The sequence below is a fragment of the Jaculus jaculus genome, chromosome 8 (assembly GCF_020740685.1).
Source record: "Jaculus jaculus isolate mJacJac1 chromosome 8, mJacJac1.mat.Y.cur, whole genome shotgun sequence".
Taxonomy (NCBI): Eukaryota; Metazoa; Chordata; class Mammalia; order Rodentia; family Dipodidae; genus Jaculus; species Jaculus jaculus.
This window is the reverse complement of record NC_059109.1, coordinates 85,261,724-85,273,801: the sequence shown is the minus strand read 5'-3', so window position 1 is coordinate 85,273,801 and position 12,078 is coordinate 85,261,724. Positions and strand designations below refer to the sequence as shown.

Sequence of the window (12,078 nt, the reverse complement as noted above, 5' to 3'; positions counted from 1 at the left end):
TTATATATTTTAATATATTTAGAATTTTTATGTTGGCCTACTTAGAATTACAATAATCCCTTGCATTTTAAGCATCTTGAAGTTAAAATCTAGTTTTGAGTTGTGAGAAATGCGATGATTTTATTTCTGTTCTTTAGAAAATTCTTTTCTGCTTTTGGGAAATAGAGCTATTAAACTTACAAGGTTTACAGCTTGCCAGGGAGTCTTATCAGGAGCTGTCATATTACTTGAACAGCTATTTCAGCTGCAGAGTACTAAGAAAGAAAGCTCATTAGTGTTTTTCTCAGAGACACGGCTCTGTGGCTTTTCTCCGTGGACTGAATTGTCAGGAGAAGGGATATGCTAGCACTTGTTCTTTTTTGCTGCTCCTCACAGCTCTGTGCACAGGTAAGTTAATGCTGTTGGTAAAGCTTTTAGCTGGCTGCAAGAATAGTTGGGACTTGGAAAGCATCACCTTTTAGAAAAATTCTGAATTTGCATTATTTAAGAATAAGCATTTTAATTGTACCAAAAGCTAAACAAGCGACCACTGCCCTGTACAGCCTCAGGCCTCGGTGGGTGCAGATTTTCATCCCATACCTCTAGAGTCTTGAGAGCACCCTTTGACGAGCTTCCTCTCTCATGATGGTGAGCAATCACCAAAGTCTCTGAGAACTAGGTACTGCTTGGCAGCCTCCTCATGAGGGAATTCATCATTGAGGGCTACAATAAATATGCTTATTCACTTTAGGCTGCTTGTAAGTTACATATTTAATATTGTAAAGAGTCCTTAAGGTAATTTTTCAATTGTACATTCTGTATATGTCGTGAGTATTAACTGTTCTTTTTATTTTCCTTGAATTCTAGAAAGTGAAATTATTATTGATGATGGACAATTTGGAATCCACAGTAAGTAAGACTGAGTTTTTAAAACTTATTGATATGAAGGAGCTGTTACCTTAACATCTCATTGGAGGTGAGGGGAATGGAATACAACATGATTTTGAAAAAAAGAGACTGGATCCAATACATTTATTCTATTAGATAAGTAGTTTAAATGGCTTCAGACTTAACCATTTAGTGTTAAGTGGTTTCAAGTATATGAGCTATGTAATTGCTTCAGAAGTTTATACTTCCTAGAAGAGCTGGAATGCTAATCACTCTGAATTGAGTTATACATTGTGTGTTTGTATTGAGCTATAATATCGTGCCCCATAAATAAGTACAAACATTAAAGTAGAAATTATATGTGTGTAATATTCTTATTATATATTTTAAACATTATTATGCTTGAGAATTATAGTGATGGTCCTAAATATTTAGAGTGAAATGTTGCTCCTAGATTAAGATTGAGCATTTTCTATTTAAATAAGGCATTTACAATAAAATCCAAATTATCTGGAATGTTCTAGTATTTCTGGCTGAGTCGTTATTGATTTGTAGTAGAGTAGGAGATGTCATAACTTTAAAATATATTAAATATTACATATTTCAATATTTTATGCTTTGGTAAATACTTTATTCTCAGAATTCAAATTTTTGTCCATGACTATGATTTTCAGTGCATCAAAGTTACCATGCTAACTTGTATTCCCATTATAGATAGTAGAATTTAGGAATCTAAAGTTGGACAGGTTGTAGTGTACTGACTTTCAGCCTGAGATCAATTGCTGATGACTACTTTGCTTTCCTGGCCAACAACGGATGTGACTGTTTGGGTTGTGGTTTCACCCCATCTTTATTTGCACAAATTAGTAATGTGTAAGCTATGGCAGTGTTTGAATAGGAATTGAACTTTTCCCCATTAGTAATTTTGAAATTGTTTATATTGCATTATAATATAGTGTAAAATACCTGAATAGCTTAATGGGGTTTTTTTTTTTTTTGAGTCTTGTCCTATTGTTTACTGAAAATATTTATGCTCTACATTATAGAGAATGTATGAAGAATAGGTTTTTTTTCTTTAGCTGTAATACATGTATGTTTGTATCATGTTAGATGTTTATTATGGGCATTAAATGCAGCATTTTTTGCTTCTCATTTTTTCTTTTCTTTTTATACTAAGTTCGGTTTCTCTGATTTTGTTCATTTCCCAAAAGAAACCAGTATTTAAAATTAGACAGTTACTAAATCATTCTTATGTTTTGCCTGAGAGAAATTTTTTCTTTTTATTTACTTATTTGAGATCGACAGACAGAGAGAGAAAGAGGCAGATGGAGAGAGTGAGAGAGAGAGAGAGAGGATGGGTGCGCCAGGGCTTCCAGCCACTGCAAACGAACTCCAGATGCATGTGCCCCCTTGTGCATCTGACTAACATGGGTCCTGGGGAATCCAGCCCCAAACCTGGGTCCTTAGGCTTAACAGGCAAGCGCTTAACCACTAAGCCATCTCTCCAGCCCCTGAGAGAAATTTTAAGTCCTGTTGATTTAAAAGCTTAGGTCTAAAATCACTTCTTTGGTATTGATGAAAATTTTATTGCCTACATTAGTAACCCCAAGATAAACAGTGCTAACAAAATGTTAACATTATTATGCCATTTGTTTATGGTAGAACGTGTCAGTGTAGGAATGCAGAGTTAATTGCCTCATAGTCTGGTTCTTAGTTTTTCAGACCTCAAACCTTCAGCACTACTAGCATAGCTACTTGTAGCTGGGCTTCTCATGTGAAGCTTTTTGAGGTATAATGGTGATTCAGATGGATTCAGTAAGACTATTTTAATTTACTTAAGCTGCTAACATATAGCTAATGATTAATGGTCATTTCCCTAACTTACATAAATGTTCCTTCTTTGTGACAAATAAAAGATGACCAGTATATTTGCTTGGGGGGAATATATATATGTATGTCTCCTATATATTAAAATATAAATGTAAACTGTGATTTTTAATGTGTATTATACTTACTAGATGGTTTTAAAAATGTATAATTACTGTTCTTCATGTTTACTCTACCAGATGGTATTGAAACTCTGGATTCTGGATGGCTAACATGTCAGACTGAAATAAGATTACGCTTGCATTATTCTGAAAAACCTCCAGTCTCAATTACCAAGAAAAAATTTAAGAAATCTAGATTTAGGTAGGTATGGCCATGTGATTTCATTACTTATACAATTTGTTTTTATTGTTGCTGTAGATTTCTGATCTATTTGATTTTAGCCTAAGTGTGTAAATGAAATATACACATATTTGTCATTTTCTAGTATCTGTAGGGTTCTGTAATAGTGAATTATTTTTCTCCTTTAATTGCTACCGCCACACATATCTGTGTTCACCTTAGCCTGTAAATTTGGAACCAGAAAATTTTATTTTTTAAAATTACATGTATTAATTTATTGAGAGACGGAGTGTATGTAGGGGGTACACCAGGGTCTCTTGCTGCTGCAAATAAGCTCCAGACACATGTACCACTTTGTGAATTTGGCTTTACCAGGGTACTAGGGAATCAAATCTGGAGCAACAGGCTTTACTAGCAAGCACCTTTAACTGCTGAGCCATCTCTAATCTAATCTAGTCCCTTACTTTTCTTTTTTTAATTGACAAACAGTTGGAAAATTTTGATTATTTCTGTATGATAGATGATATAGCTATTTGAAAACTGCTTTTTAAATTGTTTTAAATTTATTTAAATATTTTATTTACTTATTTATTTGAGAGATAGAGAGGAAGAGGCAATAGAAAGAGAGAATGGGTGCACCAGGGCCTCTAGCCACTGCAAATGAACTCCAAACGCATGTGCCCCCTTGTGCATCTAGCTTAGGTGGGTCCTGGGGTATTGAACCGGTGTCCCTAGGCTTCACAGACAAAGGCCTTGACCACTAAGCCATTTCCCAGCCCAGACTGCTCTTTTTGTAAAAAACTTATGTATGTGTGCACACTCGAGTATATGTGCATCCATGCTTCAACATCTCTGGCTGCAAGTGAAGGGCAGATGTGTACACCACTTTGCATTCTGCTTTTATGTATGTGTGGGGTTGTTGAACCTTGGCTCACAGGGTTTGCAAGCACATGCCTTTAATCACTGAGCCCCTAAAAAGTATTTAACATAACTAAAATGAATATAAGTTCTGTCATGTATCCCTTTGCTTCAGGTTTCCCTTTTCCCTTTTGAATGGCTGTCTTGACTGCTCATTTTTGTATATTTGTGGTCTTTGTACACTAGTAGATTTTTTTTTTCAGGTTAACACAGGATCAATTTTTCTAGGAGATGGGTTTCTGAGAAGAGATAATTTTTGTTTTGAGTTATTGAAATGCTACTTTTCATACTAGCATGCAGTATCAGAACGGTGTAATTTCTAATCTATACAGTTGATTCCATGGGGAGACCTCGGTTTATATGGCTGAGCAGGGGTTATAAAGAGAAAGTAGGTATACTTGAAGCCCTGTGTTCAATCTCCTATACAGCAAATGAAGGAATGAATGAATAAATACAGATCTGAATAAAAAATTTTTATGACTCATTTGTAGTAATTTGCTTCATAAATTCATACTACTAAGGTTATTTAATTTTTATTCCTTTCAATTGATGGAATAAATCAAAATAGAGTTTGCTTTTTAAAAAAGTATTACAAGTGCCTGTGTAAGTAATTTATTCTCACTGAAAGTAGATGGGTCTTTGTATCCCTTTGGCTTGAGTCTTTTTTCATGGCTATGAAGACTAAGAGTTACAGATTCTTAGGTAGTTTCACTATAAAAAGTCCAGATATAGAGAAAGTGTTTGTATATAAATTTGTGTGTGGTGGCACATGCCTATTATCCTAGCATTTGAAGCTAAGGCAGGAGGGTTTCTTCAAATTCAAGGCCATACTGGATTGCTTAGTACCGGGCCGTCCTGAGGTATATAGCAAAACCATATCTTAAAGCAAATGAGAGATACAGACGGACAGACAGAAAAAGAGACTCATATATAGGTAAAAATATATTTGTTCCCTTATAATCATTTTCTCAAGTAATTTACATTTCACAAAGTATCTCTGTTTTTACTGTGACAAGGTAGAGAAAAAAGAAAAAAAATGTTTAATTTAAACCCTCAAACCCAATGTGCATTTTATGGTATACTAATGGGGTATGGCCCAGTTTTGTGGTTGATACATATTTATAAAACTTGTAAACAGGAGTTACAGTTATTTGACAGATAAGAAATTGAGGTAGCCCACATCAATTTGGACAACAGTAAATACCTCTTTGGATTATTATTATTATTTTTTTTTATTTTCGAGGTAGAGTCTTGCTCTAGCCCAGGCTGACCTGAAATTCTCAGGGTGGCATCGAACTCATGGTGATCCTTCTACCTCTGCCTCCCAAGAGCTGGGATTAAAGGCGTGCGCCACCCACACCCGGCTACTGGATTCATTTTTTTTAAATGCAAATGTACTAAAACAACTTAAGTAGGCATAATGAACAATTATATTACCTTAATACCTGAAGAAATTTCTATATTTAGATCAAAGGTACTTAATGCATTCTTATTTGTGCTTTTTGAACATAGTGGACATGCTTTAAATTTGCAATGAAGTACATTCTTATACATTTTTCTTATCATATTTCATTCTTTTCTCTTGTTAATGTAGGGTAAAGCTTACACTAGAGGGTCTGGAGGAAGATGACGATGATAGGGTGTCTCCCACTGTTCTTCATAAAATGTCCAATAGCCTGGAGATATCCTTAATAAGTGACAATGAGTTCAAATGCAGGCATTCACAGCCAGAATGTGGGTATGGCTTACAGCCTGACCGTTGGACGGAATACAGCATACAGACAATGGAACCAGATAACCTGGAATTAATCTTTGACTTTTTTGAGGTAAGTAGTTATTTTGTTGGAGGTTGACAAAGAATGCAGGAATAACTTGGGTAAAGTTATGATTCATAAAACTTATAGGTTTGCTTCTTAGAAAAATTTGAGGTTACAGCTAGTCATGATGGTGCATGCCTTCAATCCCAGCACTCAGGAGGCAGAGGTAAGAGGATCACCGTGAGTTCAATGCCACCTTGAGACTCCATAGTGAATCCCAGATCAGCTGGGCTACAGTGAAACCCTACCTAGAAAAAAAAAATATATATATATATAAACAAGAGTCGAATTGTATCACATCAAGGGTAGATGTCTTGATAACTGCTCAATAAGTCTAAATATAACTGAATTGTAACCAAAGAAGCCTCTAAGGATTAATAGAAATCTGGTGAATGAGTACTGCTTTTTTATTAATTTTAATTTTTATTTATTTATTTATTTATTTTTATTTTTATTTTTTTTGGTTTTTCAAGGTAAGGTCTCATTCTAGCCCAGGCTGACCTGGAATTCACTATGGAGTCTCAGGGTGGCCTCGAACTCATGGCGATCCTCCTACCTCTGCCTCCCGAGTGCTGGGATTAAAGGCATGTGCCACCACGCCTGGCTATTTTTAATATTTTAATCTTTATTCTTATTCATTTTTATTGACAACTTCCATAATTGTAAACAATATCCCAGGGTAATCCCCCACCCCATTTTCCCCTTTAAACTCTGCTCTCCATCGTATCCTTCCCTCACCCATCAGTCTCTTTTATTTTGATGTCATGATCATTTCTTCCAATATATTATGATGGTTCTGTGTAGGTAATATCAGGTGCTGGGAGGTCATGGATATCCAGGCCAGTTTGTGTCTGGAGAAGCGCATTGTAAGGAGTCCTACCCTTCCCTTCAGTCTTACATTTTCTTTCTACCACCTCTTCCACAATGGACTCTGAGCCTTGGAAGGTGTGATAGAGATATTTCAGTACTGAGCACTCCTCTGTCACTTCTCTGCACCATGGTGCCTTCTGAGTCACCCCAAGGTCACTGCCATCTGAAAAGAGAAGCTTCTCTAACTGAAAGTGAGAGTACATTAATATATGGATATGAATATTAAGAAAAGTGCTTACTGGGCAGTTTGGTGAGCATAGTATATACATTTAGCCAGGCAGCAGCAGATGTTATACCCCTAGGGCTCATGACTTACCCCTGTTGTTTGATTTCAGTATCAGGGAAGTGTTTCCTTCCATGGAGTGAGCCTCCAGTCCAATTAGAGAACAGATGGTTTCCCCCATGACAGACAAGCCACTATTGCACCTGTTGGCTCATTTGGCCTGACTAGCCACATATAAGGCTTGCAGTGTCTACTGTTTGGTATCTTCCGTGGTGGTTTCTCTGTCCTCCATTAAACTGCATGCAGCGTGGCTTTTTCCAGCTTTCTGTCAGCTGGTCTGCATGGAGTAGGTTTTCAGCTTAGCTCTAACAAGATTTCTCAGTGACCTTGCAGCCTAAGTATGTGGAGCAATAGGGTCTTCTCATCTATTCCTGGTTTGAAACCAAGGGCTCTGGCAATGGCCTGTAATGTTTGGGGGGTATATGGGACCTCCCTGGCCAGTAACTCACTGGAAGGTATCCCATCCCTGGCACTGAAAATTTTCTAGTAACAATCTATGGCTTCTGAGTGTTCCATTGTCCAAAAAAGTTGATTTCCATATGACTTATTTATATCCTCTTAGATTTTAACTAGCCCTCCCTCCACCTTTCCTTTACTCGGTCTCTTCCCCTGACCTCACGTAGGCCGTTTTACCCCCATTAATCTACTTACATATATACAATACCATCCTCTTAAGTCCCCCCTCCCTCCCTTTCTATTCCCTTTATATCTCCCTGGTCTCTTCTACTGAGTTTTCTTCCTACTCACACAGAAGTCCAATCATTTGTAGCTAGAAGCCACATAAGGAGAGAGAAAATGTGTATTTGGCTTTCTGGGCCCATGTTACCTCACTTAGTATAATCCTTTCCAGATCCATCCATTTTCCTGCAAATTTCATAACTTCATTTTTCTTTACCACTGAATAGAACTACATTGAGTAAATTCTCCACATGTTCATTATCCACCTATCAGTTTGGGGACATCTAGGCTCATTCCATTTCCTTCTATGTGTTTGTTGTTAGCATATAGGAAGGCTACTGATTTCTTTGTGTTGATTTTGTATCCTGCTACATGGCTATAGGTGTTTATCAGCTCTAACAGTTTGCTGGTAGTGTCTTTAGGGTATAGAATCACGTCACCTGGAAATAATGATAACTTGGTCGCTTCCTTTCCAATTCGTATCCCTTTTATGTGTGTCTCTTGCCTTATTCCTATGACTAAGACTTCTGGTACTACATTAAGTAAAAGTGGGGACAGTGGACACCCTGTCTTGTTCCTGACTTCAGTGGAAAAGCTTCAAGTTCTCCATGTACTATTATATTGGCTGTAGGTTTATCATCAAAAGCCTTTATTATGTTGAGATATGTTCCTTCTATTCTATAGTCACTGTAGAATTTTTATCATGAAAGGATGTTGGATTTTGCCAAGTGCTTTTTTGTACCTAGTGAGATGATCATGTAATTTTTATCCTTCAGTCCATTTATATAATGTATTACATTTGATTTGTGTATAATGATCCATCCCTGCATTTCTGGGATAAAGCCTGCTTGTTCTGGGTGAGTGATCTTTCTGATATATTCTGTTTGCTAATAGCTTTTTTTTTGCTATTGATTTGTAGTTTGATCCCATTGTGATCAGAGAGAGTGTAAGGAATTATTTCAATTTCCTGTATTTGTTAAGATTTGCTTTGTGTCCTAATGTATGGTCTGGTTAGAGAATGTTCCATGTGCTGCTGAAAAGAATGTGTTCTGCAGCATTTCCATGAAATGTCCTGTATGTATCTGTTAGGTCCATTTGTTCTATGACCTCATTTAATCCACATGCATCTCTGTTTATTTTTTGCCAGGATGACCTATCAATTGAGTGGGGTATTGAAGTCACCCACTACAACTGTGTTTGGTGTTCTCTGTGATCTTACTTCTAATAGCATTTGTTTGATGAAGCTGGGAGCCTCCATATAGGTTTAGGATTCTAATGTCCTTCTGTTGGAATGTGCCTTAATCAATATAAAGTGTCCTTCCTTATCTTTCCTAATGTTGGACTGAAGTCTACCTTGTCACATATTATGATAGCAACCCCTGCTTGTTTTTTAGGCCCATTTGCTTGAAACACTGTTTTCCAGCCTTTCACCCTAACATAGTGTCCATCCTTTGTAGAAAGGTGAGTTCCTTGGAGGCAACAAATTGAAGGATCTTGCTTTTTAACCCAATCTGCAATCCTATCTATGTCTTTTGATTGGGGCACTGAGGTTGTTGATATTAAGAGTTATTATTGAAAGGTATGTATTTATTTTTGCCATTTTTCTTCTTTTGAAGTTCTTCCAGTTTTATCTTTGCTGTCTTGTATTAACTGGTATTTGAGTATGGTTTGTTTTTTCTGGGTTCCTTGTATGTGTGCTTTTCTTTCTCTTCAGCATGGAGGATCCTTTCAAGTATTTTCTATACAGCTGGTTTTGTCTTCAAATATTCCTTCAGCCTGCTTTTGTTGTGGAATGTCCTTGTTTCTCCATCTATTTGAATGGATAGCTTTGCAGGATAAAGTAATCTTTGTTGACAGTTGTTATCTTTCAGAACTTGGAATGCATCCTTCTAAGTCCTTCTGGCTTTTAAGTTTGTGCTGATAGGTTTGCCTTTGTATGTGACCTGATTTTTCTGTCCAATTGCTTTCAAAATATATATATTTTTTTTGGTTGTGTGTTTGGCAGTTTAATTATAATATGACAAGGAGAGGTTCTTTTCAGGTTTTGTCTGTTTGGTGTTCTAAAGTCTTCCCAATTTGGGGGAAGTTTTTTTGATTTTGTTGAAGACGCCTATTATGCCTTTGGAGTGAAATTATTCTCCTTCTACTATACACTGAATTCCTTTTTTTAAAATTTTATTATTTATTTATTTGACAGAGAAAGAATGAGGGAGAGAAAATGACTAATCTAGGGCCTCTAACCACTGCAAACGAACTCCAGATGCATGCACCACTTTGTGCATCTGGTTAACATGGGTCCTGTGGAATCAAACTTGGGTCCTTTGGCTTTGCAGGCAAATGCCTTAACCGCTAAACCATCCCTGCAGCCCCATCCTGAATGCTTATGTTTAATCTTTTCATACTGTCCTGAATATCTTGAAATTCGATTCATGCTTTCCTATTAGTTTGTCTTTCTCTTTGTTGGACTGTATTAGATCTTCCCCTGGTCTTCTAGTTTAGGTATTCTGTTCTCTCCTTCATCCATTCTGCTGGTGAGATTTTCTACTGGGTTTTTTTATTTCACTGACTGTGTTCTTCATTGCTAGTATTTCTGACTGGTTCTTCTTTATTATTTCTATTTCCTTATATGTCGTGTATTGACCCCTTATGTCATTAAATTGGTTTCCTGTGTCGTCTTTGATTTCCTTGAACATATTTATAATCCTTTTGAAATCTTTCTCAGGCATTTCCTCTACATCAGTCTTACTGGAGGTCATTTGTGATGCATTAGTACTTTTTTGTGGATTTATATTGTTTTGATAGAGATTTTTTGCATCTTGGATTAATTTATTGCTTGAATTTTCTAATTATCTGCAGTATTATTAGATGTGTCAGTCAGTCTGATGTTATGTATCTTCAGGGTACAAGCTTAAGATGCTAGGTATTAAGATTCTCAGAGTAACCACAAAAGTGATCCTAGGTGTTAGGTTTGCCTGCTATGAAAGTATTCAGGTAGGCTAAGTGGAACAAAATGCAGGCAAATTCTAAAATTTTATTAAACAATTTCCACTTTCAATGAAAAATAGCAGTTGATAATTTCTTATGCCTCGCTTTTTAGTAGAAGAGTGTATTTTATGGGTTTTTTCCCTCCCTCCCTCCCTCCCTCCCTCCCTCCCTCCCTCCCTCCGTCTTAAGTGGAAGTCCATGAGTATTCCTTGATGGACAAACTGTGTATAGCTCAAATGATTTGGGTGTCTTATAGTAGAAGTCTCGTTTGGTTGTTTTTTTGTTTTGTTTTGTATTCTTTTGTTTTGGAGATAAGGTCTTGCTGTGTGTAGCCAAGGTCACCTGGAATTCACTGTGTAGTGTTAGGGTGGCCTCAAACTCAGAGGGATTCTACCTTTGCAGCCCAGTGCTGGGATGAGTTAAAGGCATGTTCATCACTCCTGGCCTAGTTTCTTGTTTGTTTGTTTGTTCCTCCAAGATAGGGTTTCTCACTAGCTCTGGCTGACCTAGAATTCACTATGTAGTCTCAGGATGGCCTTGAATTCATGTCACTCCTCCTACCTCTGCTTGGATTAAAGTTGCCACCATGCCTGGCCATTTCTTGGTTTTTCAGACAGGGTCTCCGACCATGCTGATCTCATACTCTTTTTTTTTTTTTTTTTTTTGTTTGCTAGTTAGTTTGTTTGTTTTGTTTGGGGGGGGGCAGAGTGGGAGTTTAAAGGTTGGGTTTCTCTGCCTCTCAAGTGCTTGGATTAAAGTTGTGTGCAACCATTCTAGGCTACTGTGTTTGTATTATTATTATTTGTTTTGTTTTGTTTTTCTGGTAGGATCTCACTCTAGTACTGGTTGAACTGGAATTCACTATGTAGTCTCAGGGTGGCCTTGATCTCACAATGATCCTCCTACCTCTGCCTCCTGAGTGTTGGAATTAAAGGCATGTGCCATCACTCCTGGCTGTTTTTTTTTTTTTTTTAAATTTATTTATTTATTTGAGAGAAGGAAAGAGGCAAAGAGAGAGAATGGGCACACCAGGGCCTCTAGCCACTGCAAACAAACATGCATCACATCTGGCTTATATGTGCATCCTAGGGAATAGAACTGAGATCCTTTGGCTTTGCAAGCAAACACCTTAACCATTAAGCCATCTTTACAGCCCCCCACCCTCTTATTTTAATTTGAGTGAGAGAAAGAGACAGTGGATATGCCAGTGGCCTCTAGCTGCTGCAAACAAACTCCATATGCATGTGTCCCCTGTGCATCTGGCTTACATGGGTCCTGGGGAATCAAACCTGGCTCCTTTGGCTTTCAGGCAAGTGCCTAACTGCTAAGCAGTCTGTCTGGGCCCCTCATAGTCTTCGTAGCTGACCCTGCTTCTGACCCTACTATGTCTACCTCTTGTCGATAGGGTTTGTGCCTGTGCCTGGTTTATGCACAGCTGGGAATTTAACCTAAGCCTTTACTTATGTTACCAACCAAACTATGCCCCTACCC

General features: G+C 37.3%; 1 protein-coding gene across 3 annotated transcripts in view; it reads left to right on the top strand.

Annotated features, from left to right (window-relative positions):
- Gpcpd1 (glycerophosphocholine phosphodiesterase 1) overlaps positions 1-12,078 on the top strand; it is a 97,134-nt gene that overhangs the window by 31,938 nt on the left and 53,118 nt on the right. For all 3 annotated transcript variants that reach the window (XM_045156440.1, XM_045156439.1, XM_045156441.1), the window contains 3 exons: positions 847-888; positions 2,934-3,057; positions 5,549-5,780. In XM_045156440.1, the coding sequence (XP_045012375.1) occupies positions 847-888; positions 2,934-3,057; positions 5,549-5,780 (398 nt within the window). The remainder of the gene's footprint in view (positions 1-846; positions 889-2,933; positions 3,058-5,548; positions 5,781-12,078) is intronic.